We start from the raw sequence: 17,145 nt of genomic DNA on the forward strand, positions 1-17,145 counted from the left end.
AACTAAGCAGCAAGTTGTGACAAGATTTAGAAAGACCCCAGCTTCCTGACTCCCAGTTAAGGCTTCTTTAGCCACGCTCCAGAGAGAAAATCTTGAGCCATCCATAAAATCATCAAAATCAGGTTGTCTGATAAGAAACATTATACAGAGTAATTGGTAAATCACTAACACATTTCCTTTAACAGAAATGTAAGTTTTCTAAAATTATATTCGGATATCATTTCATTTTGCATCATGATTTTTAAGTTTCATCACTGCAGCTGGAATTAGTTCTGTTACAAGCCAAAGAGAGGAGAGAGGCTTTAGAAATTAAAATAGTAACTTCTCATTTTGAAATGTTGGTTTAGCAGCCAAAAGAGATGCTGCAGCTGGAGGGCACGGCCAAGGTGAGCTTCATGCACTGGAACAAGCCAACCATGACAGAGAATGACTGGTATCTGGCATTTAAGCTGGCTGGTACAGAGAACTGAACCTTTGACCTTGGCTTCTCTTGACAATCTCAGTTTGAAGACATTCTCTTTGGGAACAATGATTTGACAGCTTCTATTGGTGTTGTGCGTGTTAAAATGTCCACAGTTGATGGCCAAAAACAGGTTGTGGAGTTAGGTATGTTGACTCCATACAGAGGAAGCTAGGACTGTGTGAGTTCCCTGATAATGATCAGTTTTCCAATCAGGAGGCTCTCCTGATTCAGACTGGACCAAAGGAATGTGTTTTACCAGGAGCAGAGACCGCTGAGGACATGGGGAAACTGAGGCAAGTTATTCAGAGAGGAGGAATTCTGATTACAGAAAGAAAACGAGCTTTTTCACAAAAGACATTTATCAGGACCTCAGCCAGTTGTTGAAAGGCAAAAAGGGAGAAGAGATGAATAGTGTTGTCTTGCCAGAAATGGAGAATCAGGCTGCAGTCTCATCACTGTCTGCAATAATAAAGTTTTTCAAACTCTTACCAGATGATTCAAATTTGGACACTTTGAACTATTTTTGACTTCAGCCAGTTCATGGAATTGGATATTCCAGCAATCAGAGCCCTTAACCTTTTCTAGGGTTCTGTTGAAGATATAACTGGCCCTCAGTCTCTGGCTGCTTTGCTGAATAAATGTAAAACCCCTCAAGGACAAAGACTAGTTAACCAATGGACTAAGCAGCCTCTCATGGAAAAGAACAGAAGAGAAGACAGATTAAATCAAGTGGAAGCTTTTGTAGAAGACAGAGAATTGAGGCAGAATTTAACAAGATTTACTTCATCTATTCCCAGATCTTAACAGGCAAAGAAATTTCAAAGACTTACAAGATTGTTACAAACTCTATCAGGGTATAAGTCGACTCCCTAATGTTACATTGGCTCTGGTAAAATATGAAGGAAAACACCAGTCATTATTGTTGGCAGTTTTGTGACTCCTCTTATTGATCTTCGTTCTGATTTCTCCAAGTTTCAGGAAATGGTAGAAACAACTTTAGGTATGGATCAGGTGGAAAATCATGAATTCCTTGTAAAACCTTCATTTGATCCTAATCTGACTGAATTAAGAGAGATAATGGATGACTTGGAAAAGAAGATGCAGTCAACATTAATAAGAGCAGCAAGAGAACTTGGCTCGGACCCTGGCGAGCAAACTGAACTGGACTCCAGTGTACAGTTTGGATATTATTTTTGCACAACCTGCAAGGAAGGAAAACAATAGATCTGCAACATAACCAGTGCCATTTTAGACAAGCCCAAGTACAAAATGGCACTGTCCACCTCCTCACCTCCCCTCCCCAGTTCTCTTTTACAAGAAGCCTCATGGTTTTGGAGAAAATGAAACTTTCAGCATTTCCGCATGCGCAGAATTCTCCATTCCCATGACCTAACTCAATCCCCACCCCAGAATTACATCACCCAGCTCTTGGTGCCAACATGCCAATATAAGCTCCCACCACCCTATGTTAGGTGCTGTCCCCCATTTTCAGGGCAGCACCAGGATGTCCTCCATTTTGAGTACAGCCCAGCAGATTTCTTTTTTTAATAAAGCTTGAACGGTACCCGGCATCTCAGCTCACTTTCTTTGAGAAAAGTCCTTCATAACAATAAAAACACTAGTACAGTAGATACCCAGAAGAATGGTGTTAAATTCACCAACAGAAAACTGACTTCTTTCAATGAAGAATATACCAAAAATAAAACTGAGTGTTAGGAAGCCCAGAATGCCACTGTTAAAGAAACTGTCAATATTTCTTCAGACTACGCAGAACCAATGTAGATTGGATGATGTGTTAGTTTGGTTAAATGTTGTTGCCAGCTTTGCTCATGTGTCAAATGGAGCACCCGTTCCAAGTGTATGACCAGCCATTGTTAAGGAAAAGGAAGAATTATATTGAAAGCATCCAGACGTGCTAGTGTTGAAGTTCAAGATGAAGTTGCGTTTATTCTTAATGATGTATACTCTGAAAAAGATAAACAGATGTTCCACATTATTACTGGCCCCAGTATGAGAGGTAAATCTATGTATATTCGCCAAACTAGGATGTTAGTACTCACGGCCCAAATGGGTGTTTTGTGCCATGTGAGTCAGCAGAAGCGTCCATTGTGGACTGCATCTTGGCTTGGGTAGGGGAGACAGTCAATTGAAAGGAGTCTCTACATTCATGGCTGAAATGTTGGAAATTGCTTCTACCCTCAGGTCTGCAACCAAAGATCCTTTAATAATCACAGATGAATTGGGAAGAGGAACCTCTACCTATGATGGGTTAACATGGGCTATACCAGATTACACTGCAACAAAGATTGGTGCTTTTTCACGTGTTTGCAACCCATTTTCATGAACATACTGCCTTGACCAATCAGATACCAACGGTTAATAATCCACATGTCACAGCACTAACCACTGCAGAGACCTTAATTATGCCTTATCAGATGGAGAAAGGTGTCTATGATCAAAGTTGTGGGATTCACACTGCAGAGCTCACTAATGTCCCTAGGCATGGAATACAGTGTGCTAAACAAAAACCCCGGAACTGGAGGAGTTTCATAATATTGGAGAATCATAAGGATAAGATGAAATTGAACCAGCAGCAAAGAGCTATCTGGCAAGACAGCAAGGTGAAAAAATTATTCAGGAGTTTCTATCCAGGGTAAAGCAAGTGCCCTTTACTGAAAACGTTACAATAATGTCCAAACAGCTTAAAGCTGAGGTGATGGCAAAGAATAATATTTTTGTGAATGAAATCATTTCACGAATAAAGGTTACTATGTCAGCAAATTCCACCAGTGGAATGAAGATGACATTGATAAGCTACTGTCTGTAATACTTTTGTACTGTTTTATATTAACTATTTTCCCATAATGTTACTATTGATGTCCATGGGTTATCAAGTTAATAAAATATTTAGTAATATTTTGCTTTGTGTGAGTACATTTTCAAAGATCTTTATTTTGAAAAATGAGAGCTGTAACTGAGGACTATTTAAATGGACATGGCAATGGATAATGTTACATCCTATTTAAACTAACATTGTTAAACATCAGTTGGGTCATTCAAATATACTGGTTTTACCAAATAATATGAAAAAGCCAAAAAAGAAATTTTCATTTTTGCTGATTTTCCATTTCTTCATCTTATTCCAAGCAACGTCGGTCTCAACTTTGTAATGTGACATTAAGATAATGTATTTACATTCCACCACACAGGACAAATGAGAGTCAGTGAAAGTAGCAACTGTGGTGGCAGGTGCTTCAGGGAGAATGGGGGAATGCATCCAGCAGCACTGAACAGCTCTGACGTACAAACAGAAACGTGGTATCTCCACTTCACACAGACCTAGCTTACAAGTTGTTTGTTTCCACCCTAAATACAAAGGTATGCTTTCCATTGTGGAAGAAAGAACCATATGGAATTATCACCTAGATCCGAGCTGGCGCAGGGTGAAACCAAGAGAAGTGGCAGGACGCCTCCAGGGGCAGAGAGCTCTGCTGCTAGGCCAGCTCTCCAGGCATCATAGGGAAAGGGCTTGTGTCGCCAGGTAGTCAGACAGAGGCTCCGAGCGCTGCAGCTGTGACACTCCACAGTACTCTGAGTCCCCAAGGCAGTCAATGTGCTGACAAAGGGGCCATCCTTTGTGCCACTGGGCTCCGAGGGACAGGAGCAAGGAGCGGTGAACACGCAGAAACACAAGGGCCAGCGACTGTGCGGCACGACGCGCTGAGCTGGAGGCAGGCCAGGCCCCCTAGGCACCGCTCTTGCAAATTCTGACCCCTACACCAAGTCTCGGTACCCGAGGACGTGCTCACCTTCAATGAGAAGCTGGTATGGAAAGTCTGGATAAACAACTTCTACCTTTTCCACGTCTTGAAAGCAAAACAACAGACATGAGTAAAATGAAATAATACGTTCATCCAAAAGTGTTTCAATCCCTCTATTTTTAGTTGAACTGTTACAGAGGAGAAACGCACACAGTGCACAGACCTGTGGTGCTGTGAGGACACAAATGACGGGGAACACATACCCCTACTGCTAACCCCATCATGACAAGGTCGCTGGGCTCCCAAGTCCAGTGAGGTGGTGCTAGGACAAGGCCGGGATGAAGTACTGAAGGGAGACATCCTCGTGAAGCAAATCAAAGTGAACGATCTTGTTATGCACAATATCTGGGGAGAGAAAAACCCACTATTTTAGAGATCCAAAGATGCACACACACTGTGGGCCCCCTTACCAGAACAGCTTTTCCACCCCGCCTCCTGCTGTAAGCGACTGCTGGAATCTCCCAGGGCACTGTGGAGGCCCGTGGCCTCTCCTCTCTCACTGCTCCTGCCGAGGCTGCATCCCGGCTTTAGCACAGGCCCCTCCCCCCACTGAGGACGACAGAGGGAGAGTGAAGAACCCAGAAGGCAAGCCTCCTGGCAAACCAAATTTACCCACATCAGTGCCCTTCCAGGTGAAAGCAGCTTCCCACGAGTGAGTGGTGTAAGTGCTGAGAGAGCCGAGTGCCCATGATCCTCCGACACCTGAGACAGGCTGCGTCACTCACTGCAGTGCAGGAGAGGTGCCCGTGTTTCAACAGTCCTGCACACCCTGTTAAGGCCATGGCCAGGCACTGTGCCAGGTGAAGGGTAAAATCCAAGGCATCAGGCACATGACCAAGCAGGAAAGTAAGGAGCGTGGAGAGGGCAGGGGCAGGAGCACACAGTGTGACAGCCACTGAGAGCTGGCTCCAAAGGACATGTGACTGAGTGATGAGAAATGGTAGGCAGGCCCAGCTACAGAGACTCATCCCAGGGGAATCAGAGGTCAGGGAAGGGACCACAGAGGACAAGCGGAAAGATGCACATACTGTAGGAGAGGTGGTGTGACAGCACAGAGTGGGTGGGATAGGGACTGAGGGCAGCAGTGGGTATCCTACAAGAGTATAGGAGGGGACAGCTGAGCCAACACCAGGGGGAGGCTACTGACAGAGAAAGAAAATGCAGGCAGAAAAGGAGATTTAGGGGAGATAAGGAAAAGGTATGAGAAGTTCAACATAGGAATTTTTTTAAGTATTTGCTACATCCACAAATTGGGGGTCCATCTTCCTCTGCTACACCTGGACACACCAAAGTGACCTTTCAGAGAGTACACGTGGCTCAGTCAGCTGCCTGTGCTGATAAGAACTCTACTGTCTTCTTTGCCAGCCCTGGATGATTACTCAGAAGGCCCACAAGTGGCAAGTTCAAGGACGACATGGTGCAGCTCAGGGGCCCCCCACACCCATGTCCAACACTCTGCAGAGGAGGGTATTTCACTCTCATACTCAAACCACGCTTGCCGGGATCCAGAGCCCAGGTATCGCCCAGAAACTTGTTACAAATGCAGCTGCAAGGCCTGGCCCAGAACTTTGAACAAGGAGTCTGCTTTGTAAGACCGCCAGGTGATCTCCACTCACACCAAGGTGTTCAGAAGCGCTACCTTCCAACTTTACAGACCCTGCACTCCAGCATAGCTTCCACCACACTCAGCCATAGAAACATGACACCGCCTGGCCCAGAACTTTGAACAAGGAGTCTGCTTTGTAAGACCGCCAGGTGATCTCCACTCATACCAAGGTGTTCAGAAGCGCTACCTTCCAACTTTACAGACCCTGCACTCCAGCATAGCTTCCACCACACTCAGCCATAGAAACATGACACCGTCCACATCCAAGTGTTTCAAGATGCAGCACAGGTGGACACAGGTCCTGTCCCCCAAGACTCTCCCAGGATCCGGGCTATTCTAGCTTCTCCCTCTCTACCCCTGTTGCTGTTGCTCTGGCAATACCTCCTTCTGTGCCCATCACTCCATCCAGTGTCCTCCCTTATCCTAACACCCTCGCACCTCCCATGGTCTCTCCTCTCTGGTCTCTTCTGTTTCCCTTCACGTCTCTCATGGGCTGGTCCTTGCCACAGCCACCTAGAATTCTCTGCTCCTTCTCCAGAGTGTGCTGAAGACGTGAAGGTTATGACGTACAGACCTGGGCCGTCAGCCTTCTTAGCTCTGTTCACTAGTGGCTGAGAGTTCAGCCTGGGAGCTATTCCACAAAAGGTGGAACTCCAAATCCAGGCTGGCAAGGAGACAGAAAGAGCCTTGAAAAGCTCCCAGCAAGTAAAGCCTTCCTCATGTGTGTTGACTGGATGAAGAGGGCCAGAGCAGGTGCATAACCTCAGAAGAGGGGGCCGACCAGGGTCAAAAGATGACTGCGAACAAATCAGCAGCCGAACAGGAGGTATGGAGCAGTGAGCACAGCTCAGGGCAGACACAGAAAGGAAACAAGCCCTCATGAATGGGAACTCAGAGCAAAACTGTGTCTGTGACTCTGATACAGAAAATCAGCCAACACAGCAAATGCTGGATGATCTGTGCCCATTCTCCTAACGGTATCTCTGCAGGCACAGACCCACCGCAGATGGCCACGTGAGGCAGCCCACAGCCAGCCTGCCAAGCCAGTGTGGCTACAGGTCTTCAGGCAGAACAGAGCACCCAGGAGTTGCTTCTCTGCTGCCACCTCTAGGTACTTCTGAATCTGGGAAACCTGAAAAAACCTGCCTGTCCCAAAAAGTTCAAATCCAAATAACTGAGCTTTTTTTTTGCATTTATGAGACTGTATGCAATCTGTTGGACTAGAGTTGACTAAAGTATTTAAAATATGAAAAACAAAACAGAGAGCCAAACTTACTGCACAAGGCCTTTGTAGGATTTACTTGCTGTCCAGCAAGAAACTGTAGGAGCTTCCTAATATCTACGTGCACTTCAGCCATTTGTTCTGGGTTTCTGTTTTCAGCAGCATCTTCAGAGGCTACAATGACATGACTGTTTTTAAATACAACATCTTTGGATGTAACAAGAAACGTGGAGATAGAAAATGCATGTTTACTTAAATAAATGATTCACCTTACCACTGATTTTAGCATCCTGGAGAAATACTGCAACTTGTAAATGTCGTCATTCATTAAGCAAGTGTTTATTAGGTCCTATCTATTTAAAATACTATAATAATTTCTGGGGGGTCTTCATTTACAGGAACTTGAAAAATGACTCTATCTCCCCCTTCACGTCAAAGAAACTGATCTTTGTTAGTACTCAAAGAGCTGAAATGTATAGAGCTAATGCGAGGCCTCTCATTCTAAAGTAGAATGAAAAAAAAGAAAACGCTCTTCCAACCCCTTGGAAAGTAGCAAAGGTAAGTCCTGCTTTGTGTTTATTAAAATGAACAAAATGAATGACACCAAAAGAAGTCATTTTACACAATATCATCAAAGCCCTCATCATATGAGTCTCACTCTGCTGACACAGTATGCACCTCATTATAAAGTAAAAATCCCTTGCAACACTATGCTAAAAATTGTGTTTATGTTCAAGCAAACTTGTAGTAACAGATCTTAATTCAAAAAGCAACCGATTCTGTGCGTTCTGGAACACGGGTGTGGCACAAGATGATCTGCACAGCAGCAGCAAAGCGACAGCCTGCCTCCCCACGCGAGGGGCCCCACCGTTCACTGCTTACTGAACGGACTCCACTGGCCCTACTACCTTGTATGAGATAAAAAATGTGATCAGGTGAAAAAAGTTTTTCACCTGCTAATCTAATTTTATGAGCACAGGAGTGACTAAAAGAGTAAAAAAGAAGAAACGTACCTGCGTTTCTGACTCCATTCCAAGTGAGAAACTTTGGAGGAATCCTAGAGGTTATTTAGCTTGAAACAAATTGTAAAGAGAAGAAAGGAGACCCTGTGCAGATCCCACAGCTGCTTGGTGGCACAGCCCAACCTTGGTTGCCAACTGCCCACTGCACTGCAGGAACAGGCAGTCCGATCTCAGTCTCTTTGGTCTTTCCCCAAGCATGAAACAAAGTTAACTCAATTTCAACCTTTTTACATTCAATAGGTAGGTTACCTGAAACATGAAAAGCAAACTATAACCCACTAGAAAACTCACCTAGTGGAGGATTTCCGAGATCTTTAAAATGAGTTGTAACACACACTAATTCAGTTTCTATTTTCAAGTTCAATTCTCCATTTAGGTTTGCTTCAATAACCTGCAAATTGAGTTTTTCACAGTCTTAAAAAAAAAAATAAAAGGAAAGGAAAAAGGAAAAAAAACCCACGGGCATCAGTTTCCACAAAACCAGGTGACAAGGAATACCTCAGAGGGCACCAAGACCCACGTGGTATCAGCAACAGAGAGAAGACAAGTCAGGGGAGCTGAGAACTCGGAGATCCCCCAAAACTCCTAAAGGAGAGGTCTCCCTACCCCAAGTGCAAAACTCAGCAGAAAGATGTAAAAATGGGTGGAAATGGGAGACCTTTCAGGAGAGTGTGGCCCGGGGTACAGGGCTCTAGGGAGGCCTGGGTGGAGCCAGTGGGAGCTCCCTTACAGCGGGAGAGAGCCCTGCACAGAGAAGGAACCACGGGAAGTAAGCACCCCAATAGGACAGAATGGATGCACGGGGCAAAAAAGGGAATGAAGGTTAAAATGAAGGGGAAGAGGAAGGGACAGCTCTCAGAAAGTCCTGGGACGGTGGCTCGAGGAGCAGCTGTATATTTTAACATTCTGTGCTTACAAAGAACCCCAGAGTTTTGAAGTTACAAAACTATCCTGGTCCACTCCCACACCTACAACGAAACCTCCTCCTAAAAGAACCAGAAAGACTATCTGTAACAATAAAAACAACAAAAGGACTGTGGATCCCATGGATCCCATGTAAAGATTTTCTGGAAAATAAAAGAAATAATAACACCTGAATGGCACACTTAGAGACATGAAGGCATTCCACAAAACAGAAGCTCCGTTTAACCTATTATTTCCAAATGAGCTGGAAGAAATTAACAATAGAAGCTATGAAAGAACAGCATAAATCAGAATTATGGAAAATCAGATATGAGGTGACCAGCCAGCATGCATGTACAAAAACAGAGCACAGGAAATAACTAGAAATATAAGGCAAAAGTTCAGAAACAGAAACTAAACTAGAAGGAAGGTAAGAGCAAAGAGGCACCACAGAGAGCACAGTGAGATAAACGGGGACGGAAAGTGAAAAATGAAAGTTGCCAGACAGAAACCAAGAAATACACGGGATCTGAAAGAAAATCAGATCCAAGGGCAACACAAGCCTCAGAAGAAGAAAACCAAAGCACTGGAAAAGAAACGATGCTAACACCTACAGATCAAAACTCTTCCTGAAGTGAGGGAACACTCAGGCCTACATACTGGAAGGACCTGCCACACACCTGGGGAAATCCATCCGGATCGTCAAGACAACTGGATTCCAGGAAAAGGGAAAAAAGCCCCAGGGCATTCAGTTCTTCCCCCCAAATTCATAAATCCAAGCTACTCGTAAGTGAAACAAAATCAGGATGGAATTAGTCCCTTGGACAGCAACATTAGACTCCAACTCACTCCTGACCATACCCAGTATCTGGCACATGGCAATGTTCAATCAACACTTACCGAAGGAATTAAAAATGACTAATTCTCTGAACATCAGTCACCCATATCTATTTTATGATTCAGTTATTCAGAATATTATATGCATCAACATAATCAATTTCTTAAGTATAAGATCTTACTTCTTTCTATGACCTCCTTAATGACAGTTACCTACCATTTGTTGAATGCCAACTAATTGTACTGGGCACCTAACATAAATGATCTCTAAATTCACAAAAAGTGAACAAAACCCCTGTCATAGCTGCATTATTGTCCCCATTTGGGGTAATACCCAGCACTGGGGTTCACACTAAGCGGTGCAGCCAGGAGCTGAGCCCAGTTGTACCCCTCTTCCACATCATGACTCCTCTCAGCCCTAAAGCTGGACTTTTTTGTTTTAATCATTAAGCTGATCCTGTGAAGCTGTTTCTGAGACATTTCAGGTACAACATAGTTTGGCACACATCACAAAACACTGTTACTTGACATGGTCCAAAGACAGGCAGCATTGATATCCCCCAGGAGCTCGTCTCAGCCCAGACCTCCAAATCATAACCTGCATTTTAACCAGATCCCAGGGCATTCACATCCACAATAGGGCTTAGAAGCAACATCTTAGAATACGATGTGGATTCCTGGTAGTCCTTGCTCCTTTTTCTGCTCCACCACGAGTCACATACACAACTCACCCCCGTCAGTCACATCTCACATTGAAGAAAAGGTACTGAGCATCTCTGATGAGAAGGTGTACATTTTTAGTGTGTTAAGCCCCCTCATTTTCCTTAACCCTATTCCCTATAATCTTCAGACACAGAGTTCTGGTTACCCAGGTAGATCTCATTATATACTTGCCCACCTTGACAACTTTCCATTTAGTAATTCCAGATTGCAGTAACCACTCCACAAAATTTCTATATGTTTTTTAAACACTCCAGAAAAGAGAAAAGAGAAAACGCCTCTGATGACTTTATCTGAACTGCCTTCCACCTCTACTTTGCTGACTCATTTCCACTCAACAGAAAGAACAAACGAATGTATCGCCAATTAATTGCCTGACTTTTCTCTCCTGGGCCTGAGTCTCTCTAGAAGTCCCCGGGGTGTCCCTAGAGTTCCACTCAACAGAAAGAACAAACGAATGTATCGCCAATTAATTGCCTGACTTTTCTCTCCTAGGCCTGAGTCTCTCTAGAAGTCCCCCAGGTGTCCCTAGAAGAAGCCAGCCTGACAACTGGATCAACATCACTGCAGTCACAGGTGGACACCAATGTCAGCATAGCACACACTGCTATATCAGAAGCAGATTTTAAATTAAAATGAGATCTATAAAGATTAAATTACAAAGAGAAAGCTTACACTCAGGCAAGCCCAATAACAGCACTGCTCTTAAGTGAGCAGAACTCTAGAGAAACAATGGCCCGTGAACATTTCCTAGGCTTCAAAAAGCTCTTGTGATTCCAAAGACCCCCTGAAGCTCAATTTCACTTAGATCCATGAAACAACATCTACCACCACCTACCGAGTGACAATCCTACACTGGGCGGCTGGGGTACAAAGATGATGAAGACAGGGCTTCCCTTTTCAAGAAGTTGCCAGTTCAGCAGGAGTTCTGAGATATTAGCCACTAATCTACCATGTGTGCGGACAGGACAGCTGAGCAGAGGAGCGCTGCCAGACGGGGCACTGGGGAAAGGTCTGGATGAACAGTGAGAATGGCTAAGTGCTTTCCAGGGAAGTAGAGAGAAGAAACCAAGAGTGAAACGGCAAAGAAACAGAACCAAAAAAGAAGTAGCAATGTGGGGGAATGACAGGGCCCGGTGTGGTTCTGCACCCTGGCTGGAGGGATGGCTGCAGAGGTGGCCTAGCAGATTGTAAAAATCAAAAGTTCATCAGGTGGACTGCGGTTTTTAAAAAATTCAGGGACACAGTCACATGTGGTTTTGGGGGATGGGGGTAAGTGAAGGAAGAATTCAGGATACCCCAGATATGAACAAGGATAATCCACACAATTTCCCATCACTGTCACACACAGTAGCATTTCATGACTTGTAGCAGTAGAAGACCTTCACAAATAAACAGAGAAATAAAAGTGCCCATCAGCTTGGTGTGAGAGCTGCTTAGAATAAAAACTGCTATGATTTGGGGGATTTTTGTCTTTAGGCTCACTGAAAGATACTTCGCAAGCAGACGAGACACTCCAATATCACTGTCAATCACATCAGTGATTCATTAAAAATATATGGGGCCGGCCCGGTGGCGCACTGCTACAGTGCGCCGCTAGGGAAGCGCGGCGGCGCTCCCAACGAGGGTTCGGATCCCACATACAGACCGGTTCCCGCTCACTGGCTGAGTGAGGTGTGGGCGCAGCACCGAGGGTTGCAAGCCCGTTGCCGGTCCCGGCCCGGTACGGGCGCGACACTGAGGGTTGCAATCCGTTGCCGGACACAAAAAAAGACAAAAAGGAGAAAAAAAAAAAATATATATATATATATGCAGTGATTCATTAAAAAATATATATGCAAATTAGCAGATAAAGGATGTAATGTTCTGTCTAAAATATAAGAAAAAGTGGGCAGAACTGCTGAACATATTCTTAATATACTATAAATATAAACACAGGGATTCAGAGCTTTTCTCAGTGAATGAGATGAAAAGCACTGGAACAGGTTTCTAAAGGCAACTGTCACACTGCAGCTTCTCAACACCAGGCTGGGTCCTCCTGAGCGGGAGGAACGTCCACCTGCCTGTGAGCATGAGAGCAGCCATGCCTCCTTCCACGGAGCCTCCCTCCACAGAGAAGCTCCCTCCCAGGACGTGCAGCCCACACAGGCTAACTAAATACTTCAGAGTTCTTTTCCAAAGAAGTTGTGACTTACAAGGTGATTACTGATGTTTTTCATTTTCTCCACAACACTCTTCATAGTCTTCAAGACTGGCAAATAAATACTAACCTACAAAACCAATGAGAAAAATCACAAGTATTGAAAATATTAAAATACTCTAGTAATGACAGGTGCTCAATAACTAATTTTGAGATGCATGCATACTCAAAAACTCTGGAATCCTTAAAGGATGTAATGTTCTGTCTAAAATATAAGAAAAAGTGGGCAGAACTGCTGAACATATTCTTAATATACTATAAATATAAACACAGGGATTCAGAGCTTTTCTCAGTGAATGAGAGATGAAAAGCACTGGAACAGGTTTCTAAAGGCAACTGTCACACTGCAGCTTCTCAACACCAGGCTGGGTCCTCCTGAGCGGGAGGAACGTCCACCTGCCTGTGAGCATGAGAGCAGCCATGCCTCCTTCCACGGAGCCTCCCTCCACAGAGAAGCTCCCTCCCAGGACGTGCAGCCCACACAGGCTAACTAAATACTTCAGAGTTCTTTTCCAAAGAAGCTGTGACTTACAAGGTGATTACTGATGTTTTTCATTTTCTCCACAACACTCTTCATAGTCTTCAAGACTGGCAAATAAATACTAACCTACAAAACCAATAAGAAAAATCACAAGTATTGAAAATATTAACATACTCTAGTAATGACAGGTGCTCAATAACTAATTTTGAGATGCATGCATACTCAAAAACTCTGGAATCCCCCAGGGTGAGTGAGGGGGAGGTTTCTTAGACTGGGAGGTCAGGGGAGGCCTCTCTGAGGTGAAATTTCAGATGACACTAAAACAAGGAAGAGCAGCCACAGGAAGATGGGGCTGAGGGGACAGGGTTTCTGGCAGGAGAAACAGCATATGTAAAGCCATGAGGCAGAAAGAAGCAAACTCTGCTATGTCAAAGCAGTGAGAGACCTTTCTTTGCCCACAGGACACTCGGTGTGCTGCGGTTTCTACACAGCTGGAAAGATAAACTATGGTTATCCATTTCTAGGGGCTCCCATCAGATCAGAGATCAAAGTATCTTGCACTTTTAAATAGAAAAATATTACATGTTACTAACTTGCTTTCTCTTAAGCAACTGAAGAAACGCCAAACTTATTTTGTGACACAGGATACTCTGATTAGCTCTAAGAACTGCCTGATTGCAAAGAACTGAGGAAAAGCTGAGGAATCCTCTTCCATAGAGAGCTTGAAACTGAACACAATACTCACCTGTAGATGTATAAGGTACATACAACATATAAGGAGGAAGGCCAGAAAGGGAGGAGCTTTGGTGCTAAGCACTAAAGGAAGATAAGGTTTCACAGAGTGAGAAGTCGAAAAAGAATCCAAGTGGAAGCCCCAGCGTCACCAGTCTGAGAGCTGGAAAAGAATGGAACACACCCAGGGAACCACTCAGGGGTAGGAGTTTGCAATTTAGCTCCAAGATGAGTTGGTCCATAAGTGAAGGGTCTAAACATCATGTTAAGAAATATAATCCTCATTCTATGAGAAGCAAGAGCCACTCTGGGGGCTGTGTGTGTGTGTGTGTGTGTGTGTGTGTGTGTTCTGAGGAGAGTTGTGCACTGAACTCATCTAACAGCATGTAAGATGTGTCACTGAAGAACAGGTGATCATTTAAAGATACAGTAGTCCCCCTTATCCGAAGAAGATACGTTCCAAGAACCCCAGTGGATGCATGAAACCACAGATAGTACTGAGCCCTATATGATACATACATACAATTTTCCAATACATACATACCTCTGATAAAGTTTAGTTTATAAATCAGGCATGGTAAGAGATTAACAACAGTAACTAATAAAAAAAATAGAGCAACTATAACAATTACAGTTAATAAGTTACGTCAATGTGGTCTCTCTCAACTTCTTATTGTACTGCACTCACTCTTCTTCTCATAATCTGTTGATCTGATAACTGAGAGGGCTACTGCTATGGTCTGAATGTTTGTCCCCTCCAAAGCTCATGTGCTCATGTAGAAGCTTGATCCCCAACGTGGCAATGTTGAAAGGTGGGACATTCGGAAGGTTATTGGATCAGGCAGGTGCCACCCTCAGGAATGGATTAACCGTTCATGAATTAATGGGTTAATAGATGAATGGGTTATTTTGGGAGTGACACTAGCGCCTTATAAGGAGAGGAAGAAGCATGTTAGCATGCTCAGCCCTCTCACCATGTGATATCCTGTGACGCCCAGGAATCAGCAGAGTCCCCACCAAGAAGAAGGCCCTCACCAGATGTGCTCCCTAGACTTTGGACTTCCTAGGCTCCAAACCTGTAATAAATAAACTTCTTTTCTTTATACATTACCCAGTTTCAGGTATTCTGTTATAAGCAGAAGAAAATGACTAAGACAGCTACCAAGTGACTAACAGATGGGTAGCATATACAGTATGGATACACTGGACAAAGAGACGGTTCATGTCCCAGGCAGAACAACTCAAGATTTCACCATGCTACTCAGAATGGCACAATTTAAAACTTATAAATTGTTTATTTCTGGAATTTTTCATTTAATATTTTCAGATAGCAGTTGACCACAGGTAACCGAAACCACAGAAAGCAAAACTTCATATAAAGGGGGACATATCAAAGGCAAAAATGGATAGAAACCATGATTTCTAGCCTAGGTGACAATACCACTAGAAAAAATAGAGACACTGGAAGTTTAATTGCTTGGAAAAGGCAGCATCATAGTGGAATTTTGTATAATTACAACACAATTTCAGAATGAGGAGGAACTGACTCTAACAGAAAAAAAATAGTCATGCACCAGATCTTTAATTCTAAATAAAACCAATTAGCTTTCAACAATATTATTAAAAAGCCTAGGCTTATAACTACTTCTATTCCTTTGAGGCCACTAGGCTTATAACTACTTCTATTCCTTCGAGGCCAGGACCCTTGAGGAAAACTTCAGAAACACTGTCACTCCTACTTACCAGCTCTACAGAGACTGTGAGACAGGGAAAGTGTTTATTAGTCAGTTTTATTTTCAAGGCTCTGGCATTCTGGGCAGTTTTCAAGGCTCGAGATAAGTTTTCCGATGTTAGCTCTAAATAAATCTCATTGTTTTCTGCCGAGACACCTTCCATCTGAAATTCACTGAAAAAGTTCTCCTAAGGGAAGAAAACGGAGGCATTTGTGGCCTTTTCAGTGGCATTCGGCTGTGCAGTCTGCAGGCTTCTCAGGAGTTTCTGCTCACCTGTTCCAGCTCACACCACATGCTCGCCCCTCCACTGGCCAGCTTGTCAGAAAGGATGAAGTTCAGCTTATCAGGGCTGATGCGGAGGGTACAGGTTTTGGCAAGCTTGGCTATCATGTTACTGACTCCTAAAGCAGGGGTTAAAGTAAGGAATTACTAAAACCACATCATGTGTCATAGAGGCCAACTTATCTTGCAGAACTTCTAGGCCATCACGGTGCAACTACCCAGTGGAAAAATAACTGTTTATGCTGGTATTACACTGGAAAGTAATTTTAACATCGCTAATGTCCTGCCAGTCTCCCAATATCTCCTCCAGGTATGCAGCCCACACCATCAGGGTTCGAATAAGGAAACTGAGGCTGAGTGATTAACTGGCCCCTGTGGGCCACTCATTCAGTCAACAAACTTATTTACCACTGGGTGCTGCATCAGAGTCAGGGTAAGATTAGGCACAGTCAGGGCGGAAAGACGAATGGGCCCCGACCTAAGGAATGTCTATGCCAAATAAGGAGGTCTACCGGCCGGCTCAATTTTTTAAAACCACGTGATTGGAATCAAATTTCAAAACATACTTCGGAACCCGCCCTCAACCCCACCAGCGCTCCCCCGCCCCTATCTGGCCGCAGCACCCACCTGCCCCATCCCTCCCCGTCCTCCAGCGCCCGCACCCTCGCCCCCACGCTCCCGCGGGCTCCTGCGCACGCCTCCGGCCTCCTTCCGGTCCTCCCTCGCTCCCCGCCGCTCCCCGCTCACTCGTGAAGTGATTCAAACAGGCCGCGTCCACGATCTTGGCCCGAAACTTCATGGCTGCGCCCAAGCCCCCCGCGGCGGCGTCTGTCTGCGGCGGACATGTGTCCCGCCCGAGTGTCTCCGCCCGGAAACGCGGCGGCGAGCGGAATGGTTCCGCCCCGCCAAGGCCCTGCGGCCCCTACCCGGAGTGCGCCGGGTTGCTCCCCACACTAGGGGGTGAACGTGGCGTCTACTTTTAGTGAAGCGGGAATCTTCAACCCCCAGGTGTGGGGAAGTGGTTCTGAGGCTACTCTGAAAGAATTTTGTGATACCTATTTCAAGTTCTGTTTTAAAACATCAAAATAAAATTAATTGCGTATGAGAGATTAAACAAGATTAT

At 44.6% G+C, this 17,145-nt stretch overlaps 1 protein-coding gene and 1 pseudogene across 1 annotated transcript; one reads left to right on the forward strand and one right to left on the reverse strand.

Annotated features, from left to right (window-relative positions):
* Positions 1–359: 359 nt before the first annotated feature.
* On the forward strand, positions 360–3,109 carry LOC103603318 (annotated as a pseudogene).
* Positions 3,110–3,395: 286 nt separating this feature from the next.
* HUS1 (HUS1 checkpoint homolog (S. pombe)) lies at positions 3,396–16,821 on the reverse strand. Its single transcript, XM_008587808.1, has 7 exons — positions 16,770–16,821; positions 16,014–16,141; positions 15,751–15,927; positions 12,790–12,864; positions 8,426–8,525; positions 7,167–7,286; positions 3,396–4,629 (listed from the first exon to the last, which is right to left on the reverse strand). Exons 1-7 carry the CDS (start codon positions 16,819–16,821, stop codon positions 4,547–4,549), a joined length of 735 nt encoding a protein of 244 aa, XP_008586030.1. The 3' UTR covers positions 3,396–4,546.
* Positions 16,822–17,145: the final 324 nt, after the last annotated feature.

This window comes from Galeopterus variegatus, unplaced genomic scaffold (genome assembly GCF_000696425.1).
Source record: "Galeopterus variegatus unplaced genomic scaffold, G_variegatus-3.0.2 Scaffold4548, whole genome shotgun sequence".
NCBI lineage: Eukaryota > Metazoa > Chordata > Mammalia > Dermoptera > Cynocephalidae > Galeopterus > Galeopterus variegatus.